This window comes from Phaethon aethereus (genome assembly GCF_964289735.1).
Source record: "Phaethon aethereus genome assembly, chromosome: 1".
NCBI classification, from domain to species: domain Eukaryota; kingdom Metazoa; phylum Chordata; class Aves; order Phaethontiformes; family Phaethontidae; genus Phaethon; species Phaethon aethereus.
Window position 1 is genome coordinate 206,376,600 of NC_138575.1, and position 24,780 is coordinate 206,401,379.

The 24,780-nt window shown below is 43.4% G+C and overlaps 1 protein-coding gene across 2 annotated transcripts in view; it reads left to right on the forward strand.

Moving 5' to 3' along the window:
- Positions 1 to 3,556: 3,556 nt before the first annotated feature.
- The window catches only part of PDGFD (platelet derived growth factor D), a gene marked incomplete at its 3' end in the record, with an annotated part of 147,648 nt that continues 126,424 nt past the window's right edge, over positions 3,557 to 24,780 (forward strand). For both annotated transcript variants that reach the window (XM_082008308.1, XM_082008309.1), the window contains exon 1: positions 3,557 to 4,122. In XM_082008308.1, coding sequence (XP_081864434.1) covers positions 3,993 to 4,122 — 130 coding nt within the window. In that variant the 5' untranslated portion in view covers positions 3,557 to 3,992. The remainder of the gene's footprint in view (positions 4,123 to 24,780) is intronic.

A 24,780-nucleotide genomic window follows, 5' to 3' on the forward strand; every position in this document is an offset into this window, starting at 1 on the left:
TCTGTGCTCCATGGACAAACTGTATGACACTGGAGCACCTCCCAGCCAACAAATGATAACAGAGAAGGCTACAGCCCATAGACTTCCTTGATGATCCACCTCCGTAACTTCTTCTGCATCAGTGCTTTCCAGGAGTAACTACTTTATTCAGTAACTATAAATGTATTTGCTCCCTATGCTCTCTCCATAGTCAGTGGAGAGAAACTGGACCTTCCAGAATGCAATTTATCCCATCCCAACACAACTGCCTAAAACCGCTGGGCTAGAGTGCCCTCTAATGGGTATCCAGTTCTCTCCATGAACAATGAGAACCTATGTGACTGGCTTACAGCAGGCACTTTCAGAAGAGTAAACTGAGGTGAGATGGATGCCACAGGCACTGTGTACTGCTGTCATTGGCTATTTTAAAGCGTAAGCTATGCCAGGGATCAGCTTCACAATTCTACCCAGTACCTACACGTCTATCTCCATGTAACACCATTACTATGAATCAGCATATTACTCCCCCAAGGTTTGCGTCATCTGCAAATGCCATGAGTAATGACTCCATTTTTCCTAGGTCATTGTTGGAAATGCAAATCAATGCAGAAGCAAAAATTAGCCTAAGTAGGGCTATCTCACAAAGTATCCATTTAATAATGTTTCCCTTTTTAGTAAACATTTTTAAACCTGTCATTTAATGAGTTTTGAAAACATTTAGTATGCATGACTTTCATTTCATGTAATTTAAATTGTGTAATACCAACTCAAATGCCTTATGAAAGCTGTAATTTGAAGCTATCCTGTTTGTCAACCAGATTTCCAAGTTAGCATGATAAGATTTTCCAGGTTGATTAGCTTTAACTATATTATTTTCCTTTTAATTTGTATTAATTGAGTCTTATATCAGTCGTTACGTTATTTTATCAGGCTCTCAGTCAGGCTGACAGATTTGTAATTCTTAGGTCATCACACTTCACATCAGTATGTCCCTTCATGCAGTAACCATGTTTTGCTGTAGGTCTTCATATAGAAATCACCTGATGTTTTAAATTATCCCAAACCCTTGGAATATAGATTAACCAATGTACTAGAATGTTCTCCAGAAAGTGAAGATCCAATGATCTGCTCATAAAACGATCTGAGCATAACTCAAACTTCTCACCCTTTGACATGGGGTTCTATGACACACCAAAGATACTGTTTTGTTTTGCACTGGGTTTAGTGCTTTTTAAAGTGAATTCAGAAGCTGTAGCAAGTCATTGAAAGGCAGGCTTTTTTACAAAGGTTTACCAATGCATGTCAGTCTTGCTGCTCTATCCGAAAATCTTTCTGTATACTTGTACATCAAATGGAAAAATCCACGATTTTTTGATACTGGGACTAAAATAAATATCTGATAATTGATAGAGCTAGGCCTCTGTTTGGAACTTCACAGTAATATTCCCTGGCTGTGTTCTGATCTGAGAAAAAGACTCGTCCCTTATGCTACAAAAATATTTTGGCTTTATAACAAAGATGGCAGCATCCCATGCTTTGCACAGAAATGTACCATGAGCATACGATAGGAGTTACACACAGTTCCTCTTGATATATATCAAAGCCATCAGTGGTGGAATCCACTTGCCTGTTTTCATCACTGTCTAGTTTATGAGGCCCCACACTGTTTTGCTTGAGAGTTCTTTATGCAGCAAGTACCTCTGCTACAAAAACAGAAACAGAAATTTCATCTTACGCGCCACAGCGGTATGTACCCTTTTTAAAAGAAAAAAACAACAGAAATGCCGAGAAAACCTCAGTTCTGTGCCCTGGTCAGCTTGAGGAAGTTTAAACATACAGCCTGTATCAAGCCAGGGAGCACATCAGCCAAACAGCTGTGGAGTGTTTTAGGCAAAAGCCTGTTCCACTCTTGAGCCAAAGCTGGACCTGTGCAGCCAGGGAGGCATGGGGCCAGAAAGGCACCACACCACTCTAGCTCCAGACCCAGTTCTTGGGAAGATGTATGAATTTCGTATGAGAAAACTAAGGGCACTGAGAAACGAAAGACTTCACCAAGGGGTTGTGGTAAAGGTCAGGATATTAACCACCTCCTTTTATCTTAAAAGGTACCCGCACTCAGAAGATAGCTAGGTAGCTGGGACCCTACTGATGCTTTCTGCCAGCTCCTTGTAATGTAACTGGAAAGGGGCAGACACACTGACCGGATGAACAGAAGACATCTTCAGAGCTCCCCCCACCTTCATTTGCTGTACCTTCATTTGACATTCTGCTTCTGTTAGGATGATTGGATTGGCCACCTTCCGTCTCTTTGCCCGGTTTCCCCCCTGAAATAGGCACCTAAAATGTAGGCACATCTGCTCACAAATGAAGCACTGTATGAGTCTTTCCATTATCTACCACATGGGAGCAGGATTAGGCTCACTGTCAGTTTTGGGGAACATGAAAGAGATAAAGAACCATGAATTATGCATAAGAGAATTGCACCCTACTGGTTCCTTAAGACATACAAGATGCTTCAGTCCCATTGTCATCCTAACATGCTCTTGGAGAAGAATGTTTCATACAGGCAGAGGCATTCCTCCGAATGTAGCAGGACTCATCCGATATTCCTGATACAGCACTGAATTGACATTCTTCTACTAGTGAGGTGTTGGTTCATGTTGTTAAAGGTCGAGGCAGCACGTTACAATTTGTTAGAGTGGCTAAGACTATGAAAAATGCTGCAAGAAATGAACTGAGTAGGTAAGGATTTATTAGACAACTGTTAAAACCCGACTGCTTTTTCTATGCCTTCATTTGATTATTTTAATTGCAGCTAAGGGAAGGAAAAAGAGCATTAAAACAGAAATCTGATCACAATCCTCACATACCTTTGGTTTGGACCTAAACTCTTCCAGGCAGTAATACAATCTTTTAATACCAGCCCCAATTTAACGAGGGCCTAATTAGTAAGAATCAACTTTTGATGAAAAAGTTTACTTTTTATATTTATTGGACAGTGCTTGGCATGACAGAAGAGCCCTCCCAGGGACAGCTGCGGGGTTTCTGCAGCCGATGTGTTTTCCCCCGTTATTCCACCAAGTCTCCTCACCCGCCCTGGTGCAGCTCGGGGATTTGAGTCACCCCAGCCCAAGGGACAGCCCTTCCGCGGCCACTGCGGGCCCGAGCGTGACGGGACACTCGGGTGCGCGGCCTCTTCGCCGGCGAAGAACCCCTGGCACGCGGCTCCCACCGGGCCCACGCGCGGGGAGCCCAGCAGTCCACGCCGCGGCTGGGTCAGCCTCCCCTCTTCCCGCGCCCACGCGCCCCCCCCCCCGCGCCCCCCCCGCCACCTTCTGCCCGGGCCGGAGGCGGCGCGGCCGGTGGCTCAGGGAGGGCCCGGACACCGCTCCCCCGCCTCCCTCCTGCCCCGGGCCGCCCCCTTCGCCCGGGCCGCCCCCCCCCCGGCCCCACCGCCCAGCGCGGGGCGCTCCCGCCGCTCCAGACCCCGGCGGCGGCTCCTGCCGAGCGGCGCGGCGCGGCGCAGGGGGCGCGCGAGGCGGCGGGCGCAGCCGGCAGCGGGGCGCGGAGCGGCGCCGCGGCGGCCGCCCGGGAGCGCGGCTGCGGCTGCCCCCGCCTGCGCGGTGGGGCTCGGCGCCGCCGGCCGCGGGGAGAGGGCGGTGGTCCCGGCCGGGGACTCTCACCTTGGCCGGGTTGGGCCGGCCCCAGAGGCGCTGCAGAAAGTTCCGCGTGCAGGAAGTTTGCGGGCAGCTGGGCGAGTAACTCGGCAGCTGTGACGGCTCTCTCGGGCGGTGTGGCTTTTTGTTTTGGGTTTTTGTGTGAGTGTGTTGTTTTGGTTCGGTTTGTTTTTTTTTTTTTTTCCCCTGCACACAACTCCCCCAAACACAAGCAACTCGCAACGACAACAACCAAAAAGTCCGGGAAGGGGGAGAGAACACGAGAGAGGGAAGCGCCCTCGGTGGGGAGAGCCGGGTTTCTTTGCAGGGACACGACCCCGTTCACAGCGGAGCCCAATGCAACTGCTCATCCTCCTCCTCTTCTACGCTGTCGTCTGTGCCAACTTTTGCAGCCGTCAGGGCACCACTGCCCCTGCCCAGAGCGGATCTATAAAAGCCTTGCGGTCCTCGAATATCAGGCGCGATGGTAAGTGTCCCTCTGCCTTCTTTATTCCCAAGGGCCGCATGAGCAGAGGAAGCCCCGAGCCCGGAGCGCCCCCGGGGGCCGCCGTCCCCCCTTCTCCGGGAGCGGGGGCCGCGTCCCCCGAGGCCGACGGGGTCGGCCCGGGAGCGTGCGGCCAGGTGGCGGGCGGGAGGGAGGTGTGGGCTGAGGGGGCGGCTCTGCCCGGCGGCTGCTCCTGCGGGCGGACCCGAACTTCTCGAGGCAACTGCGGGCAGCGTTCCGGGGCGCCGGCGGCGCCTCCAGCGTCCCATCGGGGCCGCGGGCGGCACCTCGCCCCTGACGAGGCCGGGTGCCCGGCGCCAGCTGCCGCGGAGGGCCCCGCCCGGCGGCCGCCGGCCCCGGCCCCTCTGCGTCCCTCTGAGGTGCGGGCGCCGGGGACACGCGGGGACGGCGGCGAGTTTGGGGCGGCTGCGGCCCCTCGGGGGCGGCGTGTGGCGGGCGAGGGAGGGCGCGCGGGCGGCGGCCGTTGGGCCTCGGGGGTGCTTGGCGGGAGCGCGTCTCCTCGGCCGGCCCCGCTGCGGCCTCTCGGGCCACTTTCGGCCCCCGTAATGGCTCTCGGGGTGCCGTCCTCCCGGTGGAGGGCTGCCTTGGCGGCAGGGTCTGGGCCCCGGGCTGGGTGCTCGCCCGGGTCTGCTGGGCAGTGCCCCCTGAGGACGAGCCTCGTCCCTTGTGCCCGCCGCACAGTTGGCCGCAGTGGGATGCCCAGTGATGGTGAGCCCCACGGAGGGCGGCTGCGGGCTTTCAGTCACTGCCCGCCTGGTAGGAAGGGTGTTTTCAATCTTCGTGTTTGAACTCTGGCGCGTTTCCCGCTGCGCGCCGCCGGCAGAGGATATCCTCGACAGCTGAGGTGCTGTCGAGGGTCAGCAGAACAGCTGCCTGGGACACAAGTGCCGCAAGCGAGCGGTCAGCCCAGCCATGTGCTGTGGCCCCGTGGTGAATGAATGCAGAGACTGCAGTAAAAATAGCACCACTGAAGTGCACCTTTGGAATCCACGTGTTCATGATCAAAGACACAGCCAGGCCTTTTGGGTGATGAGCCTCTGGTTGGGGAGCAGCCTGTTGGGTAGGAGGACCTGCTTATGCAAGTTGCGCTGTACCTTCTTGCAGAGCGAAATGCAAGATGTTCCTCTGAAAATGAACAGAGTTAAGTTCAGTCTTCAAGTTAACATCTTCCAGTTGCCAGAATTTATGTATTTTGTAAACCCTTTTCAAAAACCCGGCCACTTGAGCCATTTCCAAGATTGTACTCTATTTGCTAGTGTTTATTTTTCAGCATGCATACAATGTGTGTAATGCGTATACAGTTGATTTGGGAAGATGTTTTTTCAGCTTTGGAGCCATATTGAACTTAATCTTTTGTATGCCTTTCCTAGTCACTGAAAGAAAGGCATAGAGAAGGTGAAGAAGCTTTTTCTTAGAAATGAGATAGCAAGTCTGGAAACAAGACAGAATTGGAGTTCCTTTTGTCTCAGAAGTCACATTTAATCTAATGAAAAATGTATGTGTTTGTAATAAAAGCACACATCCATTATTTCTGTTTCATCCTTTATTGTGTATTTTGTCAAGCTTCATGATTTGTTAGCCTTCCATCTTAAACTTCGTAGAAGAACTGAGACCATCTCTGAACTAAGCTAAGCAAGCTTCCTTCCAAGTTGAACTCCAAACAAGCTTTTTTGAGGAAAACTGCAGTGATTTACTTAAAACTTCAAAACGTGTTTTACTCTGATCTTCTCTGTAGAGTCAGTGAAGAAATCAGTAACCTCTAATACAAATAAAATTTTCAGCTTACTGGCAGCGTGACTGGTGTTTCACTCTACAGAAGAAGACTTCCTGTGGTGAAATTGCTTTCTTGCAGTGATGAAGAGAACAAGCCTATGTGAAATGATTAGTTAGCTGCTCTTTTCCTATTTGTGATGATTTAACATTGCGATTAAGCTTTGTACCTTTAAAATTATCTTCCACAACTTGCAGTGGCTGAACTTTCTGGGTGGACTGGTGCTGGGGATGTTTGAAAGCGGCAGACCTGTGTGAGATTACATACTACTTTCGCCCCTCCCTGGGCCATATGCTGGTCAGGCCTGCAGCCTACAGACGTAGTGAAACGGACCCATGCTGAAGTCAGACACCTGTGCAGTCCTTTAGCGGATGTTATCCATGTACTGAGGAGGTAGCACGTTTTTTAGGAAGACCGCATGCAGACCCCTCGCACGCTGCAGCCTTGCTCTCTCTTTGTGCTTGGGAATCCTCTTGCTTTTTCTCTGCAAAGGGTGGTGCGTGCTGGTATGGCCGGTGGAGCTGGGCATCGGGTCACAACATCTAAAGCACATCAGCTGCTGATTGCCCTGATTTCACTCAAATGAACCAAACTGTTGCTTGAGTTTGTTGACTGAAGGACTGTATTTGTGCAGCCAAAGGTTATGAGCTGTATTCCAAATGTTGCATGCATCTGACAAGCTCACAAGCAAAGGGTTTAGACCATAGTTGGCTGTAGGCCACTAAAAGTATTTCTGTCTTTTATAATTTTCAGTGGTGTTTGTGTCTTGTTTCGGTCTGAAGTGCTGATATGGAATAGCATTAAAGACATGTGGGGTTGCCTTGCTGAGTGAGACAGACAGTATTTTTTGCTTTGTAAATATTTGCAGGCATGACAATACGGAATAGGATCTAAGAGCACACAATACACTGGGAGTAATATGTTCCAACAGTCTCTCTCAAAACACACAGCAGGGATAAAAACCTATTTAATATTATGTCCTGGGTTGACAATCATGATTATTATGTTGTGGAATTAAGAGAGACACTGAAGAGGAAGCAAGGTCTGTTCAGCTCTTTAAGCTCTTTAAGAAAATACTGTATCTTGGCAAGTCCGAGACTGCCTGCACATTTTATTGAAAAAGAAAGCAATCCTTTGGATTCCAGTTTTCTCTTACCTCCAAGCAGGGTAAGCTAGTGATACTGCATACACAGAGCTTTAATATGGAGGCTTGGTCTTGCTTCTGGGCAGAACAGACCTTTGCGTTGTGCATGATTTGAGATTGTCTTTCTTCTTTTAGGCTAAAAGAGGTTGACCTATCTGTAACTGCTCTTACTTAAGACTGAGGTTGTGCTGGGATTAAATCTATAGATGAAGGGCAGCACATACAAAAAAAGTGCTGCTTAATGACTACCAAACCTAACCAGACTATTTCCTGCTGAGGGCATTAAGAATATAAATAACCTGCTTACAAGATGTCCTTTTGTCCTAGCGGAAGGATGGGCATTGATGACTCAGCTGTCCGGTGTAGCACTAATCAATTTTTTAAAGTGCCCTGGAGATGCCAGCCGCATTTATAGCACACGCAACGGTATTTACTTAAAGTATTTTTTAATGCCATTACCTGTGAAGTCCTCTGAAGTTCATCAGAATAACACACAGAGGGCTTCCAGGTGCTTCCATTGGTCTCTGCCTCAGTTTCCCAGGTAGCAGTATGCACGTACTACTGCCTAATTACAAGAAGTCTGCTATTTTGTTTCTGCTATTTTCATTGTTTATGTGTATTTGGAGATGAAAAGTGCAAAGTAATATTATTTACTGTATGGTATCTAACTGAAACATCAATTGCTCGTTCTTATCTGTTACTGAACAAACATCTGTATGAATGCTCAATCTAGAAAAGTATGCCTAGTCTGTATACTCAGACTAAGCATCAGTATACATATTTTAAACTTTAAAATCCAAAGTTTAAAGAAAACTCGGAACAGAACAGATAGCATAGTGTCAAATCATTTCAGTATGTAAACAACTGAAAGCCATGGAATCAGTATCTTCTGATGTGGATTTGAAACCATAACATCAGACGACTTGAGATAAGATTCTGGGCTTTTATGGTTTTCATTCTGAATCCAAAAAATTAGGAATTTCCAAACTTTCATTCGCTTGTGCACTGCCAAAATACAAGGTAAAAATGTACTTTACCATTCTGGGGAAGTTGCAGTAGCTTTTGGCTCTCTGATGGCCTGTCCAAAGGGATGTGGGCCATTACATCTACCCTCCCCTTCCCTGTGTTGGCCTGTGCCTAAGCACAGGGAAAAGCATTTGATGATTTGGGTAGTATTCTCTCAACAAATAGGTGTTAACTGTCTTCTCTTGGGAAAAGACATAATTGGGGTATTTTCATACCACTTTGAAATGTCTCTTTTATCACTATTGCTATATGAACCTCGGTTTTGGCATGCACTTCTTGAATTCTTTTGTAATAGGCTTGTATATATGTTATTTTAAAGGACTCTGGTAACATAAAATTGTGTCGACTGGAAAATAGCTAAAATAAATTTGCTTTTTCTAAGCTTTATTTTCCTGGTTGTTTTTGTAGGTTTTGTTAAAAAAAAAGGTATATTTCAGGCTTCATCAGATTAAAAAAACCCACACCTTAGTAATTTACCTGTAGTAATGCACTTTGGTCTACAATTGTTTAACTTTGATGATGTCTCTTATCTGTATAATTAACTGTTTGGACTGAAGTATCAAAGGCTATTGCATGAGAATTCCAGCCCTGACTCAGCAGCAGGCATCATGGAGGAATTCTCCAAAGGAGCTTTGAAACATGTTTTATCAGGCAGATGTATGTCATACAGTGGAAGCCAGTTCACTTATAAACTCTTCAGCCAGTTTCTCAACACTTTGTGTTTCTTTTTTTTTGAATGTATTTGTGTGAAACTTAAGTAGGCCAGCTAATTCTTAAAAGTCTTGCAGAGAAAACTTGATAATTTATTGCTTTGATTCTTAGACGCTGAACACTGCTGAAAATTCAAAAATAACGTTTTTTTCACTGTAATCCCACAGAGAGGTGGTGTTTTATAAAATAGGAATAGGCATAAATAGGAAACTCATGGGGAATCATTAGTGCAATAGCATTCTTCATGTCCTTAACTTTGAGAATCTTTATAATTCGATTACAGTCGAGGGGCTCAGTCCTACAGGATTCTTTGATAACGACACTGGAATAGCTTATATGTAGTTGAGATGATGTTGAGTAAAAATAACTATATCTTACGGTGAAGCAAGAGTACAAGTATTTGCAAAATTTGTCAAATACTCTGTTAAAATAAAAAAAATTGCATATTTATAGGCATGAATATTAATTATATGCACACACAGAATAAATATATATTGTACCTTTTACATATTATCTAGTATAGGATATTATATATGCTGATGTATAATACATAAATCAGAGGACACAAGCACAGAGAAATGAGAATAAGCACACTTAATATAACTGGTTCCAAATTAGCATTAAAATCATAAAAATATTGTACCCAGAGAATTTTTTTTAGAATATTAAAAAAAAAATCCCAGGTTTAATGTAACTTTTTGAAGTTCTAGTTAAAGAATGAACTGTTAGACAAATATTTGAGCCTATCTTTTTGAGGTAGTTAAGATCTTCTTTACATAATGTTGTTAGCTATGTAATTTGTGGAATTTGGGTTGAAAGCAACAGTTACGTTTAAAAATGTTTGTCAGTTTTACAGGTTGCGAGTAGAAGTTCTGAAAGTAATTTACATGTTATTAAAATTTTTATTAAGTAAACAGGGAAAGGGATTTATTTATAGGGAAAAGGATTATCGAAGGTAGAAATTCTGTCAATGAAATAATATACAAATTCACTACATTACATTTCTGGCACTCCTTTAGACTGGATGTAAATATTACATAAAAGGAACAGATCTGCAAAACGTGAGTTATTTATACAGCAAGAAACTTCTTTGGGGAACAGTAAATTAGAAGGACAGGGAATGGCTTTCATTTCATACCTCTAATAATAGTATATATACAAAAGGTGCAGCAGAAGTTTGTATGGTTTATACTCCGGTCTTTTCATATGGATAGACTTGCTTGTATTAAAATGTCTGCAGCAAATTAAGGGCTGATCTCTTTCACAGCAAATAAAAGATCTTGAAGGACTGTCTCTAAGCACAGGAAAAGCAGGCAGCTGCCTGTGGTACCAGAGTCCAATAGACTTCAAAATGTCCAGCTCCTTGTTGCCTCCAGAGCAATAATGATGACTTCCAGAGGTCCCTTCCAACCTCAGCCATTCTGTAATAGCACCTACTGCACCTACTCACAGAGGGGTGGAAGACATCAGAAGCAGTGGTTGCCTTCCCCATCTCTTCCGTCCTGCTTTCTCTCTTTCCCACTCTCACCCCTTCTACCATGCGCAGCAGTAGCAGGAACATGAAGCCTGGTTCTCCCACGGCGCTGGGCCCAGTGGTGTCCTTTCCTCCTCCATTCCTTCTGTAGCAATGTTCAGTTTTGCCTCCCCAGCTGAAAAAGCTTGAGTTAGGTCTCCATGTTCATAGCGTCTTCCCAGCCCTACAGAAGGGCTGTCTGCCCTTGCCTGCTCTGGCTTTTGTGGACCTGCAGGGATTTGACACTAGGATATTAAATGAGTCCTAAGGAATACTGTAAAGGCTCTGTGTTGGCATTCTCTATAGTAAGAATTTGCACACTAATGCAGGGAAATTTAGTAGTACTTTTAGTTAGTTGATTCAAGCTGTATTCAAGAATTACCTCCAAAAATCCTGCTGTTATATTTGTGAGGTTGATCACATTATGCCACATTTTGGATAAAAGAAACCACTTATATCACTGCTTTTGGTGAGGATCTTTTGGCTAAAATACTGGATTGTGTTAGGTTACGTGGCAGTTTGTTTTAAATTAATCTCCTGTTTACAAAGCTAAGGAAATGTCCTGTTTACAGTGTCAAATTGGCTAGATTTTCTTTTGGGAGTTCGGGTTTGGCTCTAATATTTTTGGTAGTGAATAAATCCTACATGATCTCAAGCTTCCTATTGTACTTGAGTAATCTGCAGTCTGATGCTTCCTTTTTGATCTGTGTCCCACGCTGTGAAGGCCAACATCCCATATTTATGCTTTGGCAGTCAGGGCTCTGCATACTTGGAGATGGTGCAGGAGGACACCCTTTACCTTCAGGACAAACTTCCTGCCAATATATTTTAGCCCTGCTGTGCACTGGGACTTGATGATGTTAGACTCTGCAAAAATATTTATTCAACACTAGGTCCATGAAAAACTTGAAAAATAGCCGTCTTGACCTTCGTTGCACTGAAATCAATGACAAAACTTCCATCAGCTCTTACTGCAGCAGGGTCTGGCTCATAGTTCACATGAATTAGAATTATAGATTAGTTTGGGTTGGAAGGGATCTTTAAAGGTCATCTAGTCCAACCCCCCCGCAATGAGCAGGGACATCTTTCAAAAGATCAGGTTGCTCAGGGCCCCGTCCAACCTGACCTGGAATGTTTCCAGGGATGGGGCGTCTACCACCTCTTGGGGCAACCTGTGACAGTCTTCCACCACGTGCATTGTCAAAAATTCCTTCCTTATGTCTAGCCTGAATCTACGCTCTTTTAGTTCAAAACTGTTACTCCTTGTCCTGTCACAACAGGCTCTGCTAAAAAGTCTGTCCCCATCTTTCTTATAAACCCCCTTCAGGTACTAGAAGGCCACAATAAAGTCTCCCTGGAGCCTTCTCTCTTCCAGGCTGAACAACCCCAACCCTCTCAGCCTGTCCTCAAGAGGAGAGGTGTTCCATCCCTCTGATCATTTTTGTGGCCCTCCTCTGGACTGTCTCCAACAGGTCCGTGTCTTTTGTGTGCTGATGGATACAGAGCTGGAATTAATACAGGATAAAAGAAAATGCTTGGGAATTTAGTGATGAGTTTGTTATAGAATCATAGAATCATTTAGGTTGGAAAAGACCCTTAAGATCATTGAGTCCAACCATAAACTTCCTAGTCTGCCACTAAACCACATCCCTAAGCACCGCATCTACATGTCTTTTAAATACTTCCAGGGATGGTGACTCAACCACTTCCCTGGGCACCCTGTTCCAATGCTTGATAACCCTCTCAAGGAAGAAATTTTTCCTAATATTCAATCTAAACCTTCCCTGGCGTAACTTGAGGCCATTTCCTCTCATCCTATCATTAGTTACCTGGGAGAAGAGACCAGGTAGTTGTAGAGAGCATTGAGGTCTCTGCTCAGCCTCCTTCTTCTCCAGGCTAAACAACTCCAGCTCCCTCAGCTGCTCCTCATAAGTCTTGTTCTCTAGCTTCGTTGCTCTTCTTTGGATGCCCTCTGGCACCTCAATGTATTTCTTGTAGTGAGGGGCTTATGGAAGTAAGCTTTGTAGTACTCACAGTTAAGATATTCAATCAGTGTCCATGCACTGAAAACCTTTGCACTGATAGAGATGAAGGGTAACTGATGTAGTTACAGATTGTGTAGCAGAAGTACAGAACAAAGCTTCGTGGGTTTAATATGTCCGGCTGCTTTTTCTATTATGCTGACAATCTTGTGTGTCACCCACAGGGTATGCTACAAGAGACTTCAGCTGCAGTACATTTCTAAAAAAGTCCTTAAGGAAACCTGTCAGTATTTTTCAATGTCTTGCATTGTTACTGTTTGGTTTTTAGTTTTAAAGAGGCTCCAAGTGTAATATGCGTGGGGCTTTGTTATTGTTTCTTCTTGGATCAGTTGCAGAAGATTTTTCTCATAGTTGTATTTCTAATCTGATGTGACTCACAGTAAAAGTGGATTGAGGATAAAGCAGAGACCTAGACTGGTTAGAGAGAAGGAACAAAAATAGGTACCAGAATGTTGGTTACCAGAAGTACTGCGGAATCTGAAAACCCTTTACATACCATTGTGTCCTTAATTTTTCAACCAGGAATTTGCTTGAAAGATAAATCCTTTGCTTTAGCAAACCAGTGACAGACGTGTTGCATGAAAACAGCAAGTAGGTAGTAATAATGCCTTTAGATTCTTTATGGAAATAGACCAACACAGCTTCTTAATCATGATGTCTCAGCAGGGATAAACAGTGATAGGAATGATTTTACTGACACATCCTGATGTCAGTGTAAGGCTTTAAGACCTCACCACAGAAGCCTACAGAGAATTTGCTACTTTGAAATCGATAGAGAGCCCAAAAGTTACGGTACTGTTCGTTTTCCTGGATCAGGTTGTAGGCCTGTTCCCTTGCTGCTCTAAGTCGCCTTCGCGTTGCTGTGTTAGGTTGCCAAGTGTTTGCAAGTCGGCGCAGGGGGCTGCTGCTTTGCTTCGTTGCTGTCTATACGGTGTGACCTGGGGCTCCCAAAGCCCCGTACCTGCATGTATGGCAGCTGTTCTGGTGGGGTGGCTATGTAGTTGTGAGAAGGGGAAAGATACTCTTTGATCCTTCCATCCTCATAATGGCAGAGAACAGTTCTTTGCCTGGGTAGACTAGGTTTTATTTTTGTTTCTAATTAACACTTGTCACCCAGGAGAGCTTAATGACATGCTGTGCATTTCTCACCAATTCCTATCATTCATTAGGTCCCAGAGAGTGGAAGCCAAAGTTAAGCTCTTCTTCTAAGCAAGAGATAAAATTCTTGCATTGTATAGTAGCAATCTGGCTTCTCGTATATATGTGATCTGCTTTTACATAACTAGCACCTCAAGAGTCTGTTCTCTGACGGTGCACACCATGTTTACTGCACAGTGCGCTCAGAGCGTCTTGAGTGGTGCCTCTGAGCAATGGACACAGAGACAGCCCCACCTTTGCAGCACCCTTGAGTGATGCCGAGGTGTCTTGGGTCTGTCCTTGGACCTGCACAGCAGAGCCAGGTTTTGATACTACATCCCCATCCCCATACATACAGCCTGCCTCCCACAGGCTTAAAGGCACGAGTAATTCCCTTGGCCACATGTCAACATGGAAACAAGCATCACTCCAGAAAAGAAACTTGTTTGCAGCACAGATCATGCCATACTCTGGGGGCACATCTGAGGACTGACCCTGGACCTGCGTCGCTCCCACAGTGGCAAGCAGAGGAGGAGAAGTGGACCAGCGTGGCTGTTCAGCCTGCTCTTTCCCCAGTCCCCTAACCAGTCACAGCACATGTAGTAGCCCTTTGCTTGGCAGTGTTCATGCATTTCAGGACATTTTTCTGCAGGCAGTAACACTATATTTTAATACCTCCTGTTTCACTGTAGGTGTCGAGCCCTGGCAGCTTGGAGAGGCAGAAGCGTCACTCATAGCAGTCATTACATGTGGCCAAAGACTGGAGAACCTTACCAGGGTGCAGCCATCCTTAAAATGCTGTGCCCTTGCTGCCTGTGCTGTCCCACCTCCTGTCCACTTTCCTGCTCAGTTGCCGCTGTTCTTGCAGGCTCAGAGCCGTGTGACATCCTGCGATAAAATAACAGGGCACGTGGATAGCCATTTTTGAGGAACAGAGCATCATACAAAACAGCAGCGTGATGGCCTGCGTAAAAATGAAGTATCTTGGCTCTCACATGCTTGCCTGAAAATAACTGCTCTGACGTGGGAGTTAAATTGCAATCTCCCCTCCAAAGAGACCCCAGAACAAAACAGGGAAAGCTGTTATCCTGTTTTTGTTTCTTTGCATGGTCCTTGGGTTTGGTTTCATCTACTGCATAAGGAAATAGAGGAAGGCAATGAAGAAGAAATCATAATGACTTGATATGTCAGTTCAGTTTATTTTTTTGAAGAATGACTCTAAAGGCTTTTTTATCAATAAGTGCAGGATACTTTTCAAGGCTTGTAAATGCTGCCTTTTATTTTTGTACAAGGATCTTGTCTCAGGATTTCTCTCTGCAGCCTTACAACGACAATGCTGTTTCCCGATGCTACTGCTTTTTTTTGTGCCGTCACCAACTCTTGCAGGACCTAAAGCCAAGCCTTGTCAGGAAAATTGTTTTTCAGCTTACCTTAGGCAAGCCATTAGTCAAAATATTGACTGAGGGAAAAAAGTATCACCTGTTTGTTGTTTCTTTTTTAAGCAGAAAAGAGAGAGAATGTATTTCTATATATATGCTTTTGCAATGAAGTGATTAAAAATTTAAGTACACGTTGTTGTAGTTTTGTCAATGTATTTCCAGCACTTCATTTTCAAGAAGGGCTTAAAAGACAATCGGCCAAACCAGAACAGTAATACCCAGAGCTGCCTTGTTTCTTTCTGAAGAGGATAGCCAGCCTGGCCACCTAACATGACTTCTGCTTCCCTTCTGTTTCCATGGGTAGGAAACAAGCATTTCCTTTGCTTATTTACTATAAATCAGTGTTGTCAATTTTTTATTTTTATTTTACATTTACTGTGGCTCAAGCAAAGCCACAGTGGTACTTAAGAGACAAGTAGAATCATTATTTTGTTGGCTTGATGGTTTTGCCAGTTTAAAATTTCTTAAAAGCACCAGATAAAATAGAGGACCTGATGCCAGCATGTCAATCCAGGCAGTTCTGTAAATTGGTTTTGACAGAGGTTCTTACCCGTGTAGCAGCAGCTGGCACAGCTTTTCAGAGAGCGTGAGCGGGCCTGCTGAAAGAGCTGGCTAGAAGAAACCCAGGGAGCTCCCGCCAGGGACTTAGCTGAACTTCTGTAAGAAAGCGACACGCCACATCCAAGGTACACTGTGCTTGCTGGTGATGGATCCTAATAAAGATTTCATACCTGTAATGGCTGCTGAATGTTTTCACATGGAATGCCCATTTTTTCTGTGCACATATGCACCATTTATATTAAAAAGTTGGTATATTTTGACTTTCTGATGCTGACATCTGAGGCCCAGAAAAACCAAGTTGAGAATAGACTGACAATACTAAAAGCTCAAGATTTCTAGTACCTGTCAAATCACCACATTTACTACATTGAAAACAAAGCACTGCTCTCACAAAACTTTTGCCAAATATTTGCTCTTACAATAAGGCAAAGAAAAGCAACCAGAAAGAAGAGGGGGGAAAAAAAAAAAAAAAGATTTTAGCATCAGAGATGTTTTCATTTCAGTTCTTCCCAGGAGAAAAAAACCCCAAACATTTCCAGATGACTAAACATGTGGGATTAATCTGCAACACATTTTTAAAGTTAAATTCAAAGTCACGTTAAGTATGAAGTGGAATTGACTACACAGCCTTGTTAAATGTACAAAATAAAGAAAATAGAAGAACTAAAAATGTTATTTCTCTTTTTTTGTTAGATTCATTGTAGGGCCAGACGTAGCAGAACTAAAGGGTAACATCATGGAAGTTGAGCATGTGCATTACCAGCCATGTACTGAGCGTCAGAGGGGAGATGGGGAGGGAGCTGCAGCCCTGCCTCGGTTTCCCAGTTAACCTTCCCCTCGGGTGTACAAACACAGCGCAGTAGAAGAGGCAGAAGGCAGAGAGGCTGGAAGAAGTTGGGCAGTGTGTTAAGACTCCTCCCTGCTGAAGTACCTGCTCCGCGTCTTGCTGATGAACATGGAGGAGCATCCCCTTGTTTCAGCGTGTGCTGGACGGGGCTCCCTCCTGCCTCCTCCCCTCTGCCCGAAGAACTGAAGCCTCGGCTTAGCCCTGGGCCAGCAGACAAACCGGTATATGGCCAGGTGTGACTTTTTGCGCTTCCTCCATGTGGTACTGCAGCTTTTGCTAAGAGAAGCAGGTGAGGTGTTCAGTCTCTGTATTCCTCACGGAGCTGCGCGGGAGAGCCAGTCCACATGCACCTCACGTGAGGCATATATGTCTTTTGTGTCATTTTGTGTCCATGCGTGCCGTTTTCACTTCCCGTGGAAGATGGACACTGGGTGTAGATCCTGTCCTCGCCTTACTCCCAAGACTGGGAATAATGCTGTTTTAAATAAAAATTTAAATATCATGTGATTGTGCTCAATTTGTACAGAAGTAATTTACTATAATTGTGACCTTGTTAACGTAGTGTCGTTTCAGCTGCTGTTCACCTCTTACTAATGACTGGTAAATAAAATGCTGAACTATTTTACAGCTTTTGTGTTGCAAAAGTTCAGGTGTTGAGATGACTTAATTAGCACCTAATTTCTGTGCTACACTGAATCTAATCTGACAGTTTTTAGATATCTTTGCTGGAAGGAGTCAAACTGTAATGAAGCCGTTAATGCCACTGTAGTTTGAGTGAGGTCCTTGTTTCCAGTATTAACTGGTTTTGCTAGATTCATACTCTACAGATTGATATCTGACTTTTAGTAGAGAAGTGAAGGAATAGAATTGGTTGAACTACATATAAAACAATTATGGCTTTTCTCCCCTCCTGGCAGCGGAGAAAGGAGTTTTACAGAAACCGTGAGAGGCAGCGTCTTCATATGCATTTTCCTCTAGATGCGGTAGCTGGAGACCATCCTGTATGCAAAGAAACATATTCTTGAGGAACCCTGAGAGAAAACAGTTTCTAGTGTTGTGTCTCATAAATCCATCGGGATTACTCAGTCCACACTGGGGCAGCAGCTGATTCCATCTAATTTTAAGCATGTAAATTAGGAGTTGTTCTTTTATAAGCTGTATTATCTTCTAGTGGTTACTGTCTCTCCCTGTGATTATTCTGGCAACTTCTAAATGCAAATGTAAGGAATACACCTCAGACAGCTTTGGTTGCCTTCCCTGTGGATAAATCCTCTGCTCCAAAGGTGTTTCAGGCTTGCATTTATGCTGGTGAATGGGGGTGTTAAGTGAAGGTCTTGGGGCTTCTTTGGAGAGAGTTCTCGTTTCCAACGCTCTCAAGGACCTAGTTTTGAGACCTTAACCATATTCTGTAACTGTCTCCTGCATCCTGTTTTTCTAAGAGAGAAACGGTGGTTCCTGGTCTTTGTGCACGTATCTGTGTAGCAGCTAGTCCATCAACGGAAAGGTACTCAAATGCCATACATACCTGATTCTAGTGTAAATACCTGTGTTTCCATAGAGTATCCTAAAGATAGCGTGCAGCCTCTATGCTGTAACGTTGTGTTTCCTTCCTTTGGCTCTTCCTGCGAGAATAATTTCAGAATAACCCTTTTCTCTTTCCTTCTGTCTGGAAAAGAATCCCCGCTGAGGACCAAAGGACATTGTAAGCCAGTGGGAAGGTTCCCATGTCACTTACAGTTAGGATTTCTCTCCAGTAAGTGCAAAGTGTTACAAGTTTATTTAGTTCCACCATCCTTGGTAGTATGCATGGGATCTAAGCTGATGCTCATCTCTGAGCACCTGGGACCTAACTCCAAATTCAGGTGTCCAAATGGTACAATTCTGTTAACAAGCCCAACCTTCTATAGAAAGTCTGTGTAGGACTTTTTATTGTTCTGATGGACACAGAAAAGCAGGTCACGCTTTTTTGCTTCTACAGTTTTGAAGCTGTCTGGACGTAAAACTTTTATACTGCAGTAGTAAATGTGTTGTTCTCGGCTATAATCATGTTTTATATTTCAATGAAAATCTTTCTAATCCTGTGTTGTTTGAAGAATTGATGTCATATGATCTTGATGAAATTAATAGCATTGTGAAGGTCTTTACTTTTTGTATTGTTTACATCTGTTGCATTGCAGACTGAATGCTGGTGGGGCTGCTATGCTCTGGAGACTATTCTGCACAAATCTTCTATATTTTTCTTAAATATAGGGCTTGATTGCATAATAAAAACATTTATTAATAAAAAATGCATGCTTACTAGTTTGAAAAAGAAACCCATTTGAAATCATGACAGCTTATTTGAAGATGTGAGCAAAATGTAATACTTTGCAAGATAGAATACATATTATTGGATAACTGGAAAATGCTGTTTCATTGAGATCTGTCAAATTCTACTGCTGGAAATATTGCTGATTTCTTAATTATGTATGGAATTGAAGAACTATTTTTATCTCATGAGGTCATCTCAAGTTTTGCAGCCATATCACAGTGGGATGTTGTTCATTAAATACCTGTATTTTCTATACTTACAGTAGATTAAATGCTGGTGTTGGCATTTTTTTAAAAATCTGAAACTTCAATTGCAGCTGTACATAAATTTTGCTTTCCTTATTCCTGATTTCAATTTACCTAGCAAGTGTAGTGTGAATATTCTTTTTTCATTTTGCTTAGTTCACTTGAAATTGAGAAATCAGTTTGGGCTTACAAAAACCCCAAAACCAAACAGAACACAAACAGAATGATTAGTTTTCTCTTTCAGTCCATAAGTACAAAACAACTATGAATATATGAAGTCAACATTGCAGAGAAAAACATCCAAAATACAAATAGGAACAGACCTGCACAGATGCTTTCAAAAAGATTTAAATTTTCACTGCATTTTATTTTGGGGCCCATGAATCATTTCCAAAATATGGCTGCTGTTGTGTGAATAGGAGCAATGGGAGTTCATTAATAGGCAATATTTCCTTTATTTACTAACTCAAACTTGAATGCAAAACAGGTTATGGTACTTCTTTTTTTCCGATGCTTTCAACACAATTAAGGTAATTTTATTTAACTAAGAGCTATTTAAAATGCTAGGATATGCACATTTTAATTGAATTTTGATTTCTATCCAAAATGCAGCTTGATGCAAATCACAGTCAAAACAGTCATTTTCATCATTTTAAGTTCTCAGACATTTTAAAATATCATAAAATTCAAGATGTGCAATAAATGTATGGTGAGGGAAAGTAGCTTTAAATATTATTAGATATAGCTTATCTTCTAGGGAGCAGAAAGAATTACTTGATCTTGTGCTAAGTTATATTTAATTGCAGACCAATATGTTCTTAATGGTTGTGTTTTAAATATTCTTTTAAAAGAAACAAGCCTGAAAAGTAAAAATGAAAACTCAGGTTAAAATTAAAGATATAAAGCTAGGTTTCTTACTAGTAACTTTAAATCCCAGCTGAAATTTCAGATGTGACTCAGCTCCACAGTAGATCAGAAAATAGGTCATGAAGTCAGGTACTTTATTTCAGGTCCTGGCTGCAGGCCTTTGAAAAGTGTGTGTATACGTATCTGTATGTACGTATGTACGTGTTTGCCTTTGGCTTAAGTTATTCTTAACCATTTACATTTAGATTCAGTCTGCCTTACTATGTGTTTAAATGAGGTAGAAATGTAACTGGTAGAGAAAAGAAGTTCTTTTTACCAAACTTTGGTGGTTTTAAAAATGGGGCATCTTGTTAATTCTTCCCTTATAATTGAGGGGGAGAGAAAGGCACCTGCAGAGAACCATTGATCCCATTTGTTTTAGACGTCTGTCTTCAGGTGGGATGAATTACCTGAAATGAATTACCTCCTGTAGGTGCTGCCTCTCTGCACTCCATACAGAGCGAGTCCAGGGCAACTAGCACAGCAAGCTCAGAGAAGCACCTACAAATTTTACAGTTCTTGCCACTCTCTGAGAAATGTGAGTTGGGTCTTCTTGATCTCTTCAAAGTGCTGCACCTTTAGGATAAGATTAAAGATTTATTGAGATTGATGAACAATGGCATTATGCTAGTTATTTCTGACTAGCAAGTGATACCAGTACGTCAGTCTGGGAGCGTGAGCTTCACCAATAACAGTCGCTACTACTGCTTTTGGGATCAAATGTGGAGGGTTGAAACTACTGTTGGAATAAGGGCAGGTTTAGAATTAGATTTGCCTTCTTTTTTTTCTTTTTTTTTTCCAGAATCACAGACCGTTATTAAATAGACTTAGACCAGCATATATTTGTGCAAGGTCTTGCGTTAGCAATTTTTTGTATGTACAGAGGTCAACTGAGATTAATACGTATCGCCCCTGCCAGCTGTTCCAGACCTCATAATGGCACTGGGCTCTGACTCACGAAGAGTGAATTTGTCAGAGGTTTCTGGCCGGGACTGAAGTCACTGCTTGTAAGGAAGCAGCTCTCGGCAACGCCTGGTTGGAGGTACACGGTCACAAAAGTTAAGCCGGAGGTTGCTGCAGAGTTGGAGGTATTGGGGGGAAAAAGGGGTTGGTTGAATGCCAACTACTAAATAGCAAAGAACGTCATTAATCTTGTTATGGTAGTGTTCCTAGGAAGATACCTTTGGGTGCGGGCTGGTTGTATGAACGTGTAAGCACAAACATGAATCTACACTTTCTGAGCCCATTACCTCTCTATCTTCTGAATCTTTGTAGTTGTGTTTGTCTTGCTGCTCAGCTGAAGCCTCTTTCCCCTTTTCCTCTCTTCCCTCATCCGGACCGAACCCACTCGGACATAATGCCGACTGAGACCTCTGCCTGCAGGTCTCCTCCCTGGACCTGCAGCTGTAGCACATGTGGTCATTGACTTCTACGTGTGTTCCAGCACCTCAGACTGTGTAATGGGAGGTATTTGGGGCTGGCTGCCACTCTCGTGTTGTAAGATACTGTTTTCACTTGTTGATCAGCAGATGTAAAAGCAAGGAAAAAATAAATAATCCCCCAGGTATTTAGAATTGAAGATGTATTTTCTTGCTTAACATAAACCTATCTAAATGCAGATATACAATGTCTAAATCTGACTGTGCTAAGGCCTAAGCTTTATTTAATACATTGAATTCAAATAAAATGTAATTCTTCGTACAGCAGAAGTAATGCAGCCTGATCTCGTAAGGCTTTGTACCTCATTGGTAGGCTGTGCTGTGAAATGTGAGCTGCATTTGAAACTTTGCGTAGCGCTAAGGCATACAGTAATGTTCTCCCTCCAGGTTGCCTGCTGACCAACGAGGATAAGGCTCATGCTGCTTCCCTGCTCCCAGGGAGGCATTAACACAGTCTCTCTTCTCTCTGTTTTCCTGCCTGTCTCCAGAAAAATAACAGAAGCGTGATACCTCTGAGGCTTTTATCCTCAATTTAGCTAACAGGTTCAACAGTTATTAGGGAAGCACACAAGTGGGAATACAGGCATAGAGCAAATTCACACTGGTGAGGTTACTGAGTGATTAAGAATTAAAAAATAGATTTTGTGTATACCTAGAAGTCCATTTATGGAAGCACTACAACATGAAATCAGGCCTCAGCATTGCCTGAGCTCTCATCCCACTGGAGTGTGGGATAAAGCTAGCAGTGACTTCAGTGGGAATAGAGTATTGAGAGCTTTCAGAAATCCCCATCCAATCATACTTTTATTTCTCGGAGTTATGAGTATTTCAGGTAGTAGAATGTAAACAAATAAAGGAAGAAAGTCAGAGTCAAAGGAAATAGGGTATATTAGAATCATAGAATAATTTTGGTTGGAAGGGACCTTTAAAGGCCATCTAGTCCAACCCCCTGGCAATGAGCTGGGACATCTTTCACAAGATCAGGTTGCTCAGAGCCCTGTCCAACCTGACCTGGAATGTGTCCAGGAATGGGGAATCTACCACCTCTTGGGGCAACCTGTGCCACTGCTTCACCACCCTCATTGTCAAAACTTTCTTCCTTCTATCTAGTCTAAATCTACCCTCTTTTAGTTTAAAACCATTATGCCTTGTCCTATCACAGCAGACCCTGCTGAAAAGTCTGCCCCCAGCTTTCTTATGAGCCCTTTGTAAGTACTGGAAGGCTGCAATAAGGTCTCCGTGGAGCCTTCTCTTCTCCAGGCTGAACAACCCCAACTCTTTTAGCCTGTTCTCAGAGGAGAGGTGTTCCAGATGGATCTCTGATCATTTTTGTGGCCTTCCTCTGGACCCGCTCCAACAGGTCCACGTCTTTCCTGTGCTGAGAGCTCCAGAGCTGGACGCAGGACTCCAGCCGGGGTAACACAAGAGCGGAGGAGAAGGGCAGAATCACCTCCCTCGTCCTGCTGGCCACGCTGCTTTGGATGCAGCCCAGGATACAGTTGGCCGTGTAGGCTACAAGTGCACACTGCCAGCTCATGCCCAGCTTTTCATCCCCCAGCACCCCCAAGTCCTCGGCAGGGCTGCTCTCAATCCCTTCAACCCCCAGCCTGTACTGTTACCAGGGGTTGCCCCAACCCAGGTGCAGAAACTTGCAATTCACCTTGTTGAACCTCATTTCACAAGGGCTCATTCCTCGAGCTTGTCCAGGTCCCTGTGGATGGCATCCTGTCCCTCAGGCGTGTCAACCACACCATTTGGCTTGGTGTCATCTGCAAACTTGCTGAGGGTGCACTCAGTCCTGCTGTCTATGTCATTGCTGAAGGCATTAAAGAGTACTGGTCCCAATATGGTCCCCTGAGGGACACCACTGATCACTGATCTCCATTGAGTCCTTGACCACTACCCTCTGGGTGTGACCATCTAGCCAAGTCCTTATCCACTTAACAGTCCGCCCATCAAATCCATCTCTGTTCAATTTAGAGAGAAGGATATTGTGGGGGAGCGTGTCAAAGGACTTACAGAATTCCAGAGCAACAACATCAGTAGATCTCATTTCTCTTGAAAAAGAAGAGAAAAAGAATGTCTCTTGAAAATGATAATGGTCAAAAGAAGTTAATCGAAGCAAGAGTCCAGAGAGATTCTGTACTATTAAGAATGGACATCAGATGTGTATATTTAAACTTGCCAGTAAAGGGAGTTAATGTGTAATTCCCATCTGAAAGTAGAACATACGCATAACACATATCATAGATGACAGACTGCATGGGAGAAATAGAGAGATAAATCATGTTTTGGATATTAGACTGAGATTTATATCTCGGTAGGAACAGCATGAGTCTATAAGGTTTGTTTAGCATTGTGCAATGGCTCTGAATCCAAAACAATTGCAGCTAGAAACTGAGTATTTTCTGGACATCCAAATGCTGTTTCTGGTTCACTCATACTGCATTTACAACACAATAAAACATCATAGCTCAATGTGCCCCATTTCATCCTTTTCAAAGAAAGATTCCAGCCCATTCTTATTCAACCCTTTACATTATTTCCTTCCAACTACTGGTGTTAAAAAAAAAAAATTTGGAAGGTTGTACTTTTTTGTCCCCACAAACAACTCATTTAAATGGTGTATTTATTAATAAGTTGTCTCTTCAAAGTTAATCTTGAAAAGCTTTAGATTCTGATACACCAAAAATCCAAACCTGAGGAAGTACAGACATGTCCAGTGGGGACCTTACGTCTTGCTTCTTTGTTTTACAGCTGTGAGGCACCTTTTATTTGGGTAAACAAACTGCACAAAAAGGAGATGTAAGAGCTAGTGAAAAGAAATTCAGAAGGGACAGGGTGTATAAATAACACAGTACAGAAGCTAAGATGGGATTCTTTCATTGCGAATAGATGATGGAACCCAATTTAACTGAAAAACAGCGTTTCTGTAGAGGTCTTGTAAGGATTTATTTGCACAATAAATTCACTTGCGAAAGTTCAAGTGGTGGAAGGCCTGATTCAGAATATTTCTAAAGGGTGTTTGATTCCATCTAATGTGAGACAAATGGTTTAATAAGTTTTGAGCAATGCTAAGACACTTCTGGATTTGACCGTATGCCCTGGAAGATAATGACATTGCTACCATTGTTTCCAATGTGCACAACTTGGCCCTGAATGAAATTGAGTAGCAACTATCATTAAATTAACTGACTGTTTCTAGGTGTATGAATCCAAATAGAATGTAAAAGAATCTATAATCAAAAAGGTGTTTTCTTTTGTTATCTAACATTACAAAATCGCTTATGCCTATTGTAGTTTTAAGTTGACCTCTGAGGAACTTGGCACAAGTGCTGTCAGAAGAAAGGTATCAGACTGAATGACTCAAACCAACAACCACAAGAGTTCCTTCTTGGCTCTTATTATTGAGCTTAGATTAAATGGAAAAGCAAAGGCTGATGTGTAAAATGTGTTGGAGATAATGATTTGGAAAAGCAGTGGTTGTTTGTCCTCTCCTCTGATCACTATCTGTTGACACACTGAAA